Source organism: Diadema antillarum, unplaced genomic scaffold (assembly GCF_040938485.1).
Source record: "Diadema antillarum isolate AM-2024a unplaced genomic scaffold, OU_Dant_1.0 seq00000565_RagTag, whole genome shotgun sequence".
In the NCBI taxonomy this organism is placed as follows: domain Eukaryota; kingdom Metazoa; phylum Echinodermata; class Echinoidea; order Diadematoida; family Diadematidae; genus Diadema; species Diadema antillarum.
The window spans coordinates 1,730,246-1,746,330 of NW_027271504.1; the positions used below are offsets into that span (position 1 = coordinate 1,730,246).

Below are 16,085 nucleotides of genomic sequence, written 5' to 3' on the forward strand. Positions count from 1 at the left end.
ACTTACGACACTTCCATCCTGGAGGCGGAAATCGTTGGATCTGTCGTCATCGAAGGTTCCGCACAGACCACAAGTAGCATTCCAGTACTGGTATGGCACCTCTATGGTTGCAGTGTTGGCTCCGTCGAAACGTACAGATAGACCAAAGGATGTTTGGATGGTCTGTAATAACGATCAGATATCAGGTCCTCTTTACCCTTCCCTTCATATCATGCCTCTATGCTCAATTCTAAAACAATTACGTATCAAGCGAAAATCTTACATCTTGGCATCATACCTGCAACAAATTTCACTTGATATTTCATTCTTGTGTCTCCTTCAAATATCTGACAATGAAATTACTTGGACACTAACATAGATGTTAATACTAGTTACTCTTTTTTTTATTGTATAAATACTAGTGTGCACCTAAGCGATCCATCCTCGTAACAGGATACACTTCGGACATTTTAAATGCTCATACCTCAAAATCTACATCAATTGATGTGTTGACCCACAATTTGGGAGGCTTTCAAGACTAACGAGTAAAGTAGCTTTCATTCCCTTACCGCATAAGACTGTTCCGAGCGAATAGTGACGCCGTTGATGAAGCTCAAGGGTGTCGTCCTCCTTGCACCGTTGACTAGAACCACTCTATTCCGCTCGATCGAATAGCTAGTGCCATTCACCGCTCCAGTACCACCTTGCGCAGGTACGACACTCGGTCCGATGGGTTGTCTTGACGTTGTCTCCCCACAAGTGGAAATCCACAAGGTCCGTGCGGTCGCTGCACGGCCTCACCAGCGTGTACTCACAGTCGCCCTGGAAGTCATGACGACCACCGTCGAACATAGTGTAGTGCGGATCTCCCCACACGGTGCAGATTCCAGGCGCTGTTCAGAAAAGCAGTTGGAAGGTAATTAAAGCACTCTGATAGTGGGCAGCCAGAAGTCCTCACTTCTTCTCGCAACAAAATATACAATTAGCCGCCTACACTACAGATGTATGCAATCTGCCACAAGTAAGCTTAAGGGGTTTTTTTCACCTCTCGCATTTATTGCAGACTTCCTTCTATTTGGTTTCCTCTTTCAAACAGTACGGTGTTCATCACATACAAATTAACATGCTCTGTTACCATGCATGACTTGACTTGATCTGTACTCTAACAGCATAAAAGAGAACACAAGTACATTTCTACAAAGAGATATCACTGGCACTCACAAATGGAGTCCATACACACCTACCAACACTATCAAAATCTCTTGCAATATTGTGCTTCTTCTAAATATGAGGTTTCCTGTCTACCTTCAGTTTTTCTTCTCGGACAAGATGAGCCATCGACCAATGGCTTGAAATACACCGCTCAGTAAGGCTCATCGCCGGCCCGCGTTCTCTATCTACTACTCAAATGACTTACCTCTGGTGCACTCTCCATTGCTGTAGGTGAAGCCGTCACGACAGTAGCAGTCTCTCACACCACCCTTGATCCTACACTCCTGGTTCTCCACGCACGCGTATGCCACACATTCCAAAGTGCCTCCAGAACAGCTGACATCTCGGAGCAGTCATCGTTCACAGTACACACTCTCCTGCCTGTTTGTGCCAAAAACAATCATTTAGATTTGCTTTGGACCATGGTCTTCTTTTCAAGCCATTTGCATCTCCATTTGCTTTCAATCACACGACAATAATCACAGTCTTCAACGTTTTATCAAACTTAAGCTCAAACATTACCACTCAAAGGAGGAAAGCCACACTCACCGAGATGTAGCTTCCGTCTGGAAGAGTGCAACCACAATCCTCCGGCTGCACGCATGTTCCACCGTCGTCCAGCAGTCCTTCAGGGCAGCTGCAGATTTCACGGCAGGGAAGTCCGCAGTTCAGGTCGCATCTGGATCGGCACAGCTGGGCTGGCAGGCGCTACCGCAAGATTCGTACATTGTTCCAGTCGGACACTCAAACCCTGAATAAAGACAGTTTTTAGGCAAGGATATACCTTGAACGTCATTTACAACGTACAAGAACATACAACAAGTGAAATACCCTTTAATCACCACGAAAGGTGTACATTACTTACACCGGATACGATCGGCATCACCCCAAACACAAAGCGCTCACAGGAGGCACATCAAGTCAGTACTGTCGTGGACATCCACAGCTGTACAGATTTACATTTTTCACACAAAATGCACTACCGTCATTCAGCATCCGCACTCTTCTTTCATGACTCCACAATATTTCACTTATTTCTTCCAAACTCACCGGCCGACTTTCGATGTCTTTCAAAGCCTGCTCACGGCACAGATGGTCATGTCAGACACTCTTGACATGCACTTTGTGATATCTGATCACATGGCTTCATATTTTGCACGTCTAGATTCTGATGACTCAGCCAAACAGCTTTCCACTATACAACAAAAGTGTCACGACACAAAAATACTTACTGCACTGGAATACAGATGCCCTCCAGTCCCCAACCAAGATTCCATTTGTTTCTCCTCGACACTTCTGAACGTATTCCTGCAGGGCTCCGCATATGACGTCGTTGTCAGGGTCAGTGAAACACAGGTCGAAGACGCAGGCACATAGTAATCACTCACGTCCACAAAGTCTGCGCAGCCTCCAAGGGGACCTGAAAGCAAGAAGCAGCTGCAAATATAAGCTCTTGGATACTACACAAACAACAAACAAAGATAAAACACACACAAAAAAGAAAACAGACTGAGAAATCCCACTGGACTTTTCTGATCGAGGCGATCAGAAATCATCAGACAAATCCTCAGATAGGATGTCCCATACTCTAGATGCTTACCACGCTCATTTTCTAACTTGTACTCTTTCAATGCTTCAATAGATTGCTTTAACTTTTTATATATCATATCGACTCCTTAACTCATACACTATACGAGTACTGTACTGCGCCGCAGTAAAATTCAATCATCTCCATCTGCTCACCGTCTGGATTGATGAAGATGTAGCAGATGTCCTCCACTCGTTGCCGCACGTCGGGGTCATCACAGCCATCAACCGGCGGGAGAACAGTGGTATCGCAGTCCTCTTCATTCAGAACCCAGTCATTACCAAAGACATTCTGGAACCGTGTCTGCAAACAGAACCACATTCGTTAACACAATAAATGTAGTCCCTTTTCATCATTTTCTTGGTACTAAGTTTTGGGTACGGATGGACGATCAGGTCACTGATACATCCATAACACTGATTACGTCAAAGTCCAGTCACATGCGGAACATGTCTCTTTCCTACAATCGGATACCCTGATAGACAGGGTATTGAGAAAGGGAGTAAAAAGAGAGCAGAGTTCTACTTACGACACTTCCATCCTGGAGGCGGAAATCGTTGGATCTGTCGTCATCGAAGGTTCCGCACAGACCACAAGTAGCATTCCAGTACTGGTATGGCACCTCTATGGTTGCAGTGTTGGCTCCGTCGAAACGTACAGATAGACCAAAGGATGTTTGGATGGTCTGTAATAACGATCAGATATCAGGTCCTCTTTACCCTTCCCTTCATATCATGCCTCTATGCTCAAATCTAAAACAATTACGTATCAAGCGAAAATCTTACATCTTGGCATCATACCTGCAACAAATTTCACTTGATATTTCAATCTTGTGTCTCCTTCAAATATCTGACAATGAAATTACTTGGACACTAACATAGATGTTAATACTAGTTACTCTTTTTTTTATTGTATAAATACTAGTGTGCACCTAAGCGATCCATCCTCGTAACAGGATACACTTCGGACATTTTAAATGCTCATACCTCAAAATCTACATCAATTGATGTGTAGACCCACAATTTGGGAGGCTTTCAAGACTAACGAGTAAAGTAGCTTTCATTCCCTTACCGCGTAAGACTGGTCCGAGCGAATAGTGACGCCGTTGATGAAGCTCAAGGGTGTCGTCCTCCTTGCACCGTTGACTAGAACCACTCTATTCCGCTCGATCGAATAGCTAGTGCCATTCACCTCCAGTACCACCTTGCGCAGGTACGACACTCGGTCCGATGGGTTGTTCTTGACGTTGTCTCCCCACAAGTGGAAATCCACAAGGTCCGTGCGATCGCTGCACGGCCTCACCAGCGTGTACTCACAGTCGCCCTGGAAGTCATGACGACCACCGTCGAACATAGTGTAGTGCGGATCTCCCCACACGGTGCAGATTCCAGGCGCTGTTCAGAAAAGCAGTTGAAAGGTAATTAAAGCACTCTGAATAGTGGCAACCAGAAGTCCTCACTTCTTCTCACAACAAAATATACAATTAGCCGCCTACACTACAGATGTATGCCATCTGCCACAAGTAAGCTTAAGGGTTTTTTTCACCTCTCGCATTTATTGCAGACTTCCTTCTATTTTGGTTTCCTCTTTCAAAACAGTACGGTGTTCATCACATACAAATTAACATGCTCTTTTACCATGCATGACTTGACTGGATCTGTACTCTAACAGCATAAAAAGAGAACACATGTACATTTCTACAAAAGAGAGATCACTGGCACTCACAAATGGAGTCCATACACACCTACCAAACACTATCAAAATCTCTTGCAATATTGTGCTTCCTCTAAATATGAGGTACGTTTCCCGTCTACCTTCAGTTTTTCTTCTCGGACAAGATGAGCGGTCGACCAAAGGCTTGAAATACACCGCTCAGTAAGGCTCATCGCCACCCCGCGTTCTCTATCTACTACTCAAATGACTTACCTCTGGTGCACTCTCCATTGCTGTAGGTGAAGCCGTCACGACAGTAGCAGTCTCTCACACCACCCTTGATCCTACACTCCTGGTTCTCCACGCACGCGTATGCCACACATTCCAAAGTGCCTCCAGAACAGCTGCACATCTTGGAGCAGTCATCGTTCACGTACACATCTCCTGCCTGTTTGTGCCAAAAACCAATCATTTAGATTTGCTTTAGACCATGGTCTTCTTTTCAAGCCATTTGCATCTCCATTTGCTTTCAATCCACACGACAATAATCACAGTGTTCAACGTTTTATCAAACTTAAGCTCAAACTTTACCATCAAAGGAGGAAAGCCACACTCACCGAGATGTAGCTTCCGTCTGGAAGAGTGCAACCACAATCCTCCGGCTGCACGCATGTTCCACCGTCGTCCAGCAGTCCTTCAGGGCAGCTGCAGATTTCACGGCAGGGAAGTCCGCAGTTCAGGTCGGCATCTGGATCGGCACAGCTGGGCTGGCAGGCGCTACCGCAAGATTCGTACATTGTTCCAGTCGGACACTCAAACCCTGAATAAAGACAGTTTTTAGGCAAGGATATACCTTGAACAGCATTTACAACATACAAGAACATACAACAAATGAAATACCCATTCATCACCACGAAAGGTGTACATTACTTACACCAGATACGATCGGCATCACCCAAAACACAAAGCGCTCACAGGAGGCACATCAAGTCAGTACTGTCGTGGACATCCACAGCTGTACAGATTTACATTTTTCACACAAAATGCACTACCGTCATTCAGCATCCGCACTCTTCTTTCATGACTCCACAATATTTCACTTATTTCTTCCAAATTCACTGGCCGACTTTCGATGTCTTTCAAAGCCTGCTCACGGCACAGATGGTCATGTCAGACACTCTTGACACGCTCTTTGTGATATCTGATCACATGGTTTCATATTTTGCACGTCTAGATTCTGATGATCAGCCAAAACAGCTTTCCACTATACAACAAAAGTGTCATGACACAAAAATACTTACCGCACTGGAATACAGATGCCCTCCAGTCCCCAACCAAGATTCCATTTGTTTCTCCTCGACACTTCTGAACGTATTCCTGCAGGGCTCCGCATATGACGTCGTTGTCAGGGTCAGTGAAACACAGGTCGAAGACGCAGGCATCATAGTAATCACTCACGTCCACAAAGTCTGCGCAGCCTCCAAGGGGACCTGAAAGCAAGAAACAGCTGCAAATATAAGCTCTTGAATACTACACAAACAACAAACTAAAATAAACACACAGAAAAAAGAAAACAGACTGAGAAATCCCACTGGACTTTTCTGATCGAGGCGATCAGAAATCATCAGACAAATCCTCAGATAGGATGTCCCATACTCTAGATGCTTACCACGCTCATTTTCTAACTTGTACTCTTTCAACACTTCAATAGATTGCTTTAACTTTTTATATATCATATCGACTCCTTAACTCCCACACTATACGAGTACTGTACTGTGCCGCAGTAAAATTCAATCATCTCCATCTGCTCACCGTCTGGATTGATGAAGATGTAGCAGATGTCCTCCACTCGTTGCCGCACGTCGGGGTCATCACAGCCATCAACCGGCGGGAGAACAGTGGTATCGCACTCCTCTTCATTCAGAACCCAGTCATTACCAAAGACATTCTGGAACCGTGTCTGCAAACAGAACCACATTCGTTAACACAATAAATGTAGTCCCTTTTCATCATTTTCTTGGTACTAAGTTTTGGGTACGGATGGACGATCAGGTCACTGATACATCCATAACACTGATTACGTCAAAGTCCAGTCACATGCGGAACATGTCTCTTTCCTACAATCGGATACCCTGATAGACAGGGTATTGAGAAAGGGAGTAAAAAGAGAGCAGAGTTCTACTTACGACACTTCCATCCTGGAGGCGGAAATCGTTGGATCTGTCGTCATCGAAGGTTCCGCACAGACCACAAGTAGCATTCCAGTACTGGTATGGCACCTCTATGGTTGCAGTGTTGGCTCCGTCGAAACGTACAGATAGACCAAAGGATGTTTGGATGGTCTGTAATAACGATCAGATATCAGGTCCTCTTTACCCTTCCCTTCATATCATGCCTCTATGCTCAATTCTAAAACAATTACGTATCAAGCGAAAATCTTACATCTTGGCATCATACCTGCAACAAATTTCACTTGATATTTCATTCTTGTGTCTCCTTCAAATATCTGACAATGAAATTACTTGGACACTAACATAGATGTTAATACTAGTTACTCTTTTTTTTATTGTATAAATACTAGTGTGCACCTAATCGATCCATCCTCGTAACAGGATACACTTCGGACATTTTAAATGCCCATACCTCAAAATCTACATCAATTGATGTGTTGACCCACAATTTGGGAGGCTTTCAAGACTAACGAGTAAAGTAGCTTTCATTCCCTTACCGCGTAAGACTGGTCCGAGCGAATAGTGACGCCGTTGATGAAGCTCAAGGGTGTCGTCCTCCTTGCACCGTTGACTAGAACCACTCTATTCCGCTCGATCGAATAGCTAGTGCCATTCACCTCCAGTACCACCTTGCGCAGGTACGACACTCGGTCCGATGGGTTGTTCTTGACGTTGTCTCCCCACAAGTGGAAATCCACAAGGTCCGTGCGATCGCTGCACGGCCTCACCAGCGTGTACTCACAGTCGCCCTGGAAGTCATGACGACCACCGTCGAACATAGTGTAGTGCGGATCTCCCCACACGGTGCAGATTCCAGGCGCTGTTCAGAAAAGCAGTTGAAAGGTAATTAAAGCACTCTGAATAGTGGCAACCAGAAGTCCTCACTTCTTCTCGCAACAAAATATACAATTAGCCGCCTACACTACAGATGTATGCCATCTGCCACAAGTAAGCTTAAGGGTTTTTTTCACCTCTCGCATTTATTGCAGACTTCTTTCTATTTTGGTTTCCTCTTTCAAAACAGTACGGTGTTCATCACATACAAATTAACATGCTCTTTTACCATGCATGACTTGACTGGATCTGTACTCTAACAGCATAAAAAGAGAACACAAGTACATTTCTACAAAAGAGAGATCACTGGCACTCACAAATGGAGTCCATACACACCTACCAAACACTATCAAAATCTCTTGCAATATTGCGCTTCCTCTAAATATGAGGTACGTTTCCCGTCTACCTTCAGTTTTTCTTCTCGGACAAGATGAGCGGTCGACCAAAGGCTTGAAATACACCGCTCAGTAAGGCTCATCGCCACCCCGCGTTCTCTATCTACTACTCAAATGACTTACCTCTGGTGCACTCTCCATTGCTGTAGGTGAAGCCGTCACGACAGTAGCAGTCTCTCACACCACCCTTGATCCTACACTCCTGGTTCTCCACGCACGCGTATGCCACACATTCCAAAGTGCCTCCAGAACAGCTGCACATCTCGGAGCAGTCATCGTTCACGTACACATCTCCTGCCTGTTTGTGCCAAAAACTAATCATTTAGATTTGCTTTAGACCATGGTCTTCTTTTCAAGCCATTTGCATCTCCATTTGCTTTCAATCCACACGACAATAATCACAGTGTTCAACGTTTTATCAAACTTAAGCTCAAACTTTACCATCAAAGGAGGAAAGCCACACTCACCGAGATGTAGCTTCCGTCTGGAAGAGTGCAACCACAATCCTCCGGCTGCACGCATGTTCCACCGTCGTCCAGCAGTCCTTCAGGGCAGCTGCAGATTTCACGGCAGGGAAGTCCGCAGTTCAGGTCGGCATCTGGATCGGCACAGCTGGGCTGGCAGGCGCTACCGCAAGATTCGTACACTGTTCCAGTCGGACACTCAAACCCTGAATAAAGACAGTTTTTAGGCAAGGATATACCTTGAACAGCATTTACAACATACAAGAACATACAACAAATGAAATACCCATTCATCACCACGAAAGGTGTACATTACTTACACCAGATACGATCGGCATCACCCAAAACACAAAGCGCTCACAGGAGGCACATCAAGTCAGTACTGTCGTGGACATCCACAGCTGTACAGATTTACATTTTTCACACAAAATGCACTACCGTCATTCAGCATCCGCACTCTTCTTTCATGACTCCACAATATTTCACTTATTTCTTCCAAACTCACTGGCCGACTTTCGATGTCTTTCAAAGCCTGCTCACGGCACAGATGGTCATGTCAGACACTCTTGACACGCTCTTTGTGATATCTGATCACATGGTTTCATATTTTGCACGTCTAGATTCTGATGATCAGCCAAAACAGCTTTCCACTATACAACAAAAGTGTCACGACACAAAAATACTTACTGCACTGGAATACAGATGCCCTCCAGTCCCCAACCAAGATTCCATTTGTTTCTCCTCGACACTTCTGAACGTATTCCTGCAGGGCTCCGCATATGACGTCGTTGTCAGGGTCAGTGAAACACAGGTCGAAGACGCAGGCATCATAGTAATCACTCACGTCCACAAAGTCTGCGCAGCCTCCAAGGGGACCTGAAAGCAAGAAGCAGCTGCAAATATAAGCTCTTGGATACTACACAAACAACAAACAAAGATAAACACACACAAAAAAGAAAACAGACTGAGAAATCCCACTGGACTTTTCTGATCGAGGCGATCAGAAATCATCAGACAAATCCTCAGATAGGATGTCCCATACTCTAGATGCTTACCACGCTCATTTTCTAACTTGTACTCTTTCAATGCTTCAATAGATTGCTTTAACTTTTTATATATCATATCGACTCCTTAACTCATACACTATACGAGTACTGTACTGCGCCGCAGTAAAATTCAATCATCTCCATCTGCTCACCGTCTGGATTGATGAAGATGTAGCAGATGTCCTCCACTCGTTGCCGCACGTCGGGGTCATCACAGCCATCAACCGGCGGGAGAACAGTGGTATCGCAGTCCTCTTCATTCAGAACCCAGTCATTACCAAAGACATTCTGGAACCGTGTCTGCAAACAGAACCACATTCGTTAACACAATAAATGTAGTCCCTTTTCATCATTTTCTTGGTACTAAGTTTTGGGTACGGATGGACGATCAGGTCACTGATACATCCATAACACTGATTACGTCAAAGTCCAGTCACATGCGGAACATGTCTCTTTCCTACAATCGGATACCCTGATAGACAGGGTATTGAGAAAGGGAGTAAAAAGAGAGCAGAGTTCTACTTACGACACTTCCATCCTGGAGGCGGAAATCGTTGGATCTGTCGTCATCGAAGGTTCCGCACAGACCACAAGTAGCATTCCAGTACTGGTATGGCACCTCTATGGTTGCAGTGTTGGCTCCGTCGAAACGTACAGATAGACCAAAGGATGTTTGGATGGTCTGTAATAACGATCAGATATCAGGTCCTCTTTACCCTTCCCTTCATATCATGCCTCTATGCTCAATTCTAAAACAATTACGTATCAAGCGAAAATCTTACATCTTGGCATCATACCTGCAACAAATTTCACTTGATATTTCAATCTTGTGTCTCCTTCAAATATCTGACAATGAAATTACTTGGACACTAACATAGATGTTAATACTAGTTACTCTTTTTTTTATTGTATAAATACTAGTGTGCACCTAATCGATCCATCCTCGTAACAGGATACACTTCGGACATTTTAAATGCTCATACCTCAAAATCTACATCAATTGATGTGTAGACCCACAATTTGGGAGGCTTTCAAGACTAACGAGTAAAGTAGCTTTCATTCCCTTACCGCGTAAGACTGGTCCGAGCGAATAGTGACGCCGTTGATGAAGCTCAAGGGTGTCGTCCTCCTTGCACCGTTGACTAGAACCACTCTATTCCGCTCGATCGAATAGCTAGTGCCATTCACCTCCAGTACCACCTTGCGCAGGTACGACACTCGGTCCGATGGGTTGTTCTTGACGTTGTCTCCCCACAAGTGGAAATCCACAAGGTCCGTGCGATCGCTGCACGGCCTCACCAGCGTGTACTCACAGTCGCCCTGGAAGTCATGACGACCACCGTCGAACATAGTGTAGTGCGGATCTCCCCACACGGTGCAGATTCCAGGCGCTGTTCAGAAAAGCAGTTGAAAGGTAATTAAAGCACTCTGAATAGTGGCAACCAGAAGTCCTCACTTCTTCTCGCAACAAAATATACAATTAGCCGCCTACACTACAGATGTATGCCATCTGCCACAAGTAAGCTTAAGGGTTTTTTTCACCTCTCGCATTTATTGCAGACTTCCTTCTATTTTGGTTTCCTCTTTCAAAACAGTACGGTGTTCATCACATACAAATTAACATGCTCTTTTACCATGCATGACTTGACTGGATCTGTACTCTAACAGCATAAAAAGAGAACACAAGTACATTTCTACAAAAGAGAGATCACTGGCACTCACAAATGGAGTCCATACACACCTACCAAACACTATCAAAATCTCTTGCAATATTGTGCTTCCTCTAAATATGAGGTACGTTTCCCGTCTACCTTCAGTTTTTCTTCTCGGACAAGATGAGCGGTCGACCAAAGGCTTGAAATACACCGCTCAGTAAGGCTCATCGCCACCCCGCGTTCTCTATCTACTACTCAAATGACTTACCTCTGGTGCACTCTCCATTGCTGTAGGTGAAGCCGTCACGACAGTAGCAGTCTCTCACACCACCCTTGATCCTACACTCCTGGTTCTCCACGCACGCGTATGCCACACATTCCAAAGTGCCTCCAGAACAGCTGCACATCTTGGAGCAGTCATCGTTCACGTACACATCTCCTGCCTGTTTGTGCCAAAAACCAATCATTTAGATTTGCTTTAGACCATGGTCTTCTTTTCAAGCCATTTGCATCTCCATTTGCTTTCAATCCACACGACAATAATCACAGTGTTCAACGTTTTATCAAACTTAAGCTCAAACTTTACCATCAAAGGAGGAAAGCCACACTCACCGAGATGTAGCTTCCGTCTGGAAGAGTGCAACCACAATCCTCCGGCTGCACGCATGTTCCACCGTCGTCCAGCAGTCCTTCAGGGCAGCTGCAGATTTCACGGCAGGGAAGTCCGCAGTTCAGGTCGGCATCTGGATCGGCACAGCTGGGCTGGCAGGCGCTACCGCAAGATTCGTACATTGTTCCAGTCGGACACTCAAACCCTGAATAAAGACAGTTTTTAGGCAAGGATATACCTTGAACAGCATTTACAACATACAAGAACATACAACAAATGAAATACCCATTCATCACCACGAAAGGTGTACATTACTTACACCAGATACGATCGGCATCACCCAAAACACAAAGCGCTCACAGGAGGCACATCAAGTCAGTACTGTCGTGGACATCCACAGCTGTACAGATTTACATTTTTCACACAAAATGCACTACCGTCATTCAGCATCCGCACTCTTCTTTCATGACTCCACAATATTTCACTTATTTCTTCCAAATTCACTGGCCGACTTTCGATGTCTTTCAAAGCCTGCTCACGGCACAGATGGTCATGTCAGACACTCTTGACACGCTCTTTGTGATATCTGATCACATGGTTTCATATTTTGCACGTCTAGATTCTGATGATCAGCCAAAACAGCTTTCCACTATACAACAAAAGTGTCATGACACAAAAATACTTACCGCACTGGAATACAGATGCCCTCCAGTCCCCAACCAAGATTCCATTTGTTTCTCCTCGACACTTCTGAACGTATTCCTGCAGGGCTCCGCATATGACGTCGTTGTCAGGGTCAGTGAAACACAGGTCGAAGACGCAGGCATCATAGTAATCACTCACGTCCACAAAGTCTGCGCAGCCTCCAAGGGGACCTGAAAGCAAGAAACAGCTGCAAATATAAGCTCTTGAATACTACACAAACAACAAACTAAAATAAACACACAGAAAAAAGAAAACAGACTGAGAAATCCCACTGGACTTTTCTGATCGAGGCGATCAGAAATCATCAGACAAATCCTCAGATAGGATGTCCCATACTCTAGATGCTTACCACGCTCATTTTCTAACTTGTACTCTTTCAACACTTCAATAGATTGCTTTAACTTTTTATATATCATATCGACTCCTTAACTCCCACACTATACGAGTACTGTACTGTGCCGCAGTAAAATTCAATCATCTCCATCTGCTCACCGTCTGGATTGATGAAGATGTAGCAGATGTCCTCCACTCGTTGCCGCACGTCGGGGTCATCACAGCCATCAACCGGCGGGAGAACAGTGGTATCGCACTCCTCTTCATTCAGAACCCAGTCATTACCAAAGACATTCTGGAACCGTGTCTGCAAACAGAACCACATTCGTTAACACAATAAATGTAGTCCCTTTTCATCATTTTCTTGGTACTAAGTTTTGGGTACGGATGGACGATCAGGTCACTGATACATCCATAACACTGATTACGTCAAAGTCCAGTCACATGCGGAACATGTCTCTTTCCTACAATCGGATACCCTGATAGACAGGGTATTGAGAAAGGGAGTAAAAAGAGAGCAGAGTTCTACTTACGACACTTCCATCCTGGAGGCGGAAATCGTTGGATCTGTCGTCATCGAAGGTTCCGCACAGACCACAAGTAGCATTCCAGTACTGGTATGGCACCTCTATGGTTGCAGTGTTGGCTCCGTCGAAACGTACAGATAGACCAAAGGATGTTTGGATGGTCTGTAATAACGATCAGATATCAGGTCCTCTTTACCCTTCCCTTCATATCATGCCTCTATGCTCAATTCTAAAACAATTACGTATCAAGCGAAAATCTTACATCTTGGCATCATACCTGCAACAAATTTCACTTGATATTTCATTCTTGTGTCTCCTTCAAATATCTGACAATGAAATTACTTGGACACTAACATAGATGTTAATACTAGTTACTCTTTTTTTTATTGTATAAATACTAGTGTGCACCTAATCGATCCATCCTCGTAACAGGATACACTTCGGACATTTTAAATGCCCATACCTCAAAATCTACATCAATTGATGTGTTGACCCACAATTTGGGAGGCTTTCAAGACTAACGAGTAAAGTAGCTTTCATTCCCTTACCGCGTAAGACTGGTCCGAGCGAATAGTGACGCCGTTGATGAAGCTCAAGGGTGTCGTCCTCCTTGCACCGTTGACTAGAACCACTCTATTCCGCTCGATCGAATAGCTAGTGCCATTCACCTCCAGTACCACCTTGCGCAGGTACGACACTCGGTCCGATGGGTTGTTCTTGACGTTGTCTCCCCACAAGTGGAAATCCACAAGGTCCGTGCGATCGCTGCACGGCCTCACCAGCGTGTACTCACAGTCGCCCTGGAAGTCATGACGACCACCGTCGAACATAGTGTAGTGCGGATCTCCCCACACGGTGCAGATTCCAGGCGCTGTTCAGAAAAGCAGTTGAAAGGTAATTAAAGCACTCTGAATAGTGGCAACCAGAAGTCCTCACTTCTTCTCGCAACAAAATATACAATTAGCCGCCTACACTACAGATGTATGCCATCTGCCACAAGTAAGCTTAAGGGTTTTTTTCACCTCTCGCATTTATTGCAGACTTCTTTCTATTTTGGTTTCCTCTTTCAAAACAGTACGGTGTTCATCACATACAAATTAACATGCTCTTTTACCATGCATGACTTGACTGGATCTGTACTCTAACAGCATAAAAAGAGAACACAAGTACATTTCTACAAAAGAGAGATCACTGGCACTCACAAATGGAGTCCATACACACCTACCAAACACTATCAAAATCTCTTGCAATATTGTGCTTCCTCTAAATATGAGGTACGTTTCCCGTCTACCTTCAGTTTTTCTTCTCGGACAAGATGAGCGGTCGACCAAAGGCTTGAAATACACCGCTCAGTAAGGCTCATCGCCACCCCGCGTTCTCTATCTACTACTCAAATGACTTACCTCTGGTGCACTCTCCATTGCTGTAGGTGAAGCCGTCACGACAGTAGCAGTCTCTCACACCACCCTTGATCCTACACTCCTGGTTCTCCACGCACGCGTATGCCACACATTCCAAAGTGCCTCCAGAACAGCTGCACATCTCGGAGCAGTCATCGTTCACGTACACATCTCCTGCCTGTTTGTGCCAAAAACTAATCATTTAGATTTGCTTTAGACCATGGTCTTCTTTTCAAGCCATTTGCATCTCCATTTGCTTTCAATCCACACGACAATAATCACAGTGTTCAACGTTTTATCAAACTTAAGCTCAAACTTTACCATCAAAGGAGGAAAGCCACACTCACCGAGATGTAGCTTCCGTCTGGAAGAGTGCAACCACAATCCTCCGGCTGCACGCATGTTCCACCGTCGTCCAGCAGTCCTTCAGGGCAGCTGCAGATTTCACGGCAGGGAAGTCCGCAGTTCAGGTCGGCATCTGGATCGGCACAGCTGGGCTGGCAGGCGCTACCGCAAGATTCGTACACTGTTCCAGTCGGACACTCAAACCCTGAATAAAGACAGTTTTTAGGCAAGGATATACCTTGAACAGCATTTACAACATACAAGAACATACAACAAATGAAATACCCATTCATCACCACGAAAGGTGTACATTACTTACACCAGATACGATCGGCATCACCCAAAACACAAAGCGCTCACAGGAGGCACATCAAGTCAGTACTGTCGTGGACATCCACAGCTGTACAGATTTACATTTTTCACACAAAATGCACTACCGTCATTCAGCATCCGCACTCTTCTTTCATGACTCCACAATATTTCACTTATTTCTTCCAAACTCACTGGCCGACTTTCGATGTCTTTCAAAGCCTGCTCACGGCACAGATGGTCATGTCAGACACTCTTGACACGCTCTTTGTGATATCTGATCACATGGTTTCATATTTTGCACGTCTAGATTCTGATGATCAGCCAAAACAGCTTTCCACTATACAACAAAAGTGTCATGACACAAAAATACTTACCGCACTGGAATACAGATGCCCTCCAGTCCCCAACCAAGATTCCATTTGTTTCTCCTCGACACTTCTGAACGTATTCCTGCAGGGCTCCGCATATGACGTCGTTGTCAGGGTCAGTGAAACACAGGTCGAAGACGCAGGCATCATAGTAATCACTCACGTCCACAAAGTCTGCGCAGCCTCCAAGGGGACCTGAAAGCAAGAAACAGCTGCAAATATAAGCTCTTGAATACTACACAAACAACAAACTAAAATAAACACACAGAAAAAAGAAAACAGACTGAGAAATCCCACTGGACTTTTCTGATCGAGGCGATCAGAAATCATCAGACAAATCCTCAGATAGGATGTCCCATACTCTAGATGCTTACCACGCTCATTTTCTAACTTGTACTCTTTCAACGCTTCAATAGATTGCTTTAACT

General features: G+C 44.8%; 1 protein-coding gene across 1 annotated transcript in view; it reads right to left on the reverse strand.

Moving 5' to 3' along the window:
* Window positions 1–16,085, reverse strand: part of LOC139735213 (uncharacterized) — a 222,108-nt gene that overhangs the window by 123,132 nt on the left and 82,891 nt on the right. The window contains 30 exon segments of the mRNA XM_071645971.1: window positions 7–162; window positions 688–872; window positions 1,397–1,475; window positions 1,741–1,865; window positions 1,868–1,942; window positions 2,424–2,564; window positions 2,567–2,611; window positions 2,935–3,082; window positions 3,309–3,464; window positions 3,851–4,173; window positions 4,706–4,880; window positions 5,050–5,252; window positions 5,734–5,922; window positions 6,245–6,392; window positions 6,619–6,774; window positions 7,161–7,483; window positions 8,016–8,190; window positions 8,360–8,562; window positions 9,681–9,702; window positions 9,929–10,084; window positions 10,471–10,793; window positions 11,326–11,500; window positions 11,670–11,872; window positions 12,354–12,542; window positions 12,865–13,012; window positions 13,239–13,394; window positions 13,781–14,103; window positions 14,636–14,810; window positions 14,980–15,182; window positions 15,664–15,852. Of these exon segments, the coding sequence (XP_071502072.1) occupies window positions 7–162; window positions 688–872; window positions 1,397–1,475; window positions 1,741–1,865; window positions 1,868–1,942; window positions 2,424–2,564; window positions 2,567–2,611; window positions 2,935–3,082; window positions 3,309–3,464; window positions 3,851–4,173; window positions 4,706–4,880; window positions 5,050–5,252; window positions 5,734–5,922; window positions 6,245–6,392; window positions 6,619–6,774; window positions 7,161–7,483; window positions 8,016–8,190; window positions 8,360–8,562; window positions 9,681–9,702; window positions 9,929–10,084; window positions 10,471–10,793; window positions 11,326–11,500; window positions 11,670–11,872; window positions 12,354–12,542; window positions 12,865–13,012; window positions 13,239–13,394; window positions 13,781–14,103; window positions 14,636–14,810; window positions 14,980–15,182; window positions 15,664–15,852 (5,267 nt within the window).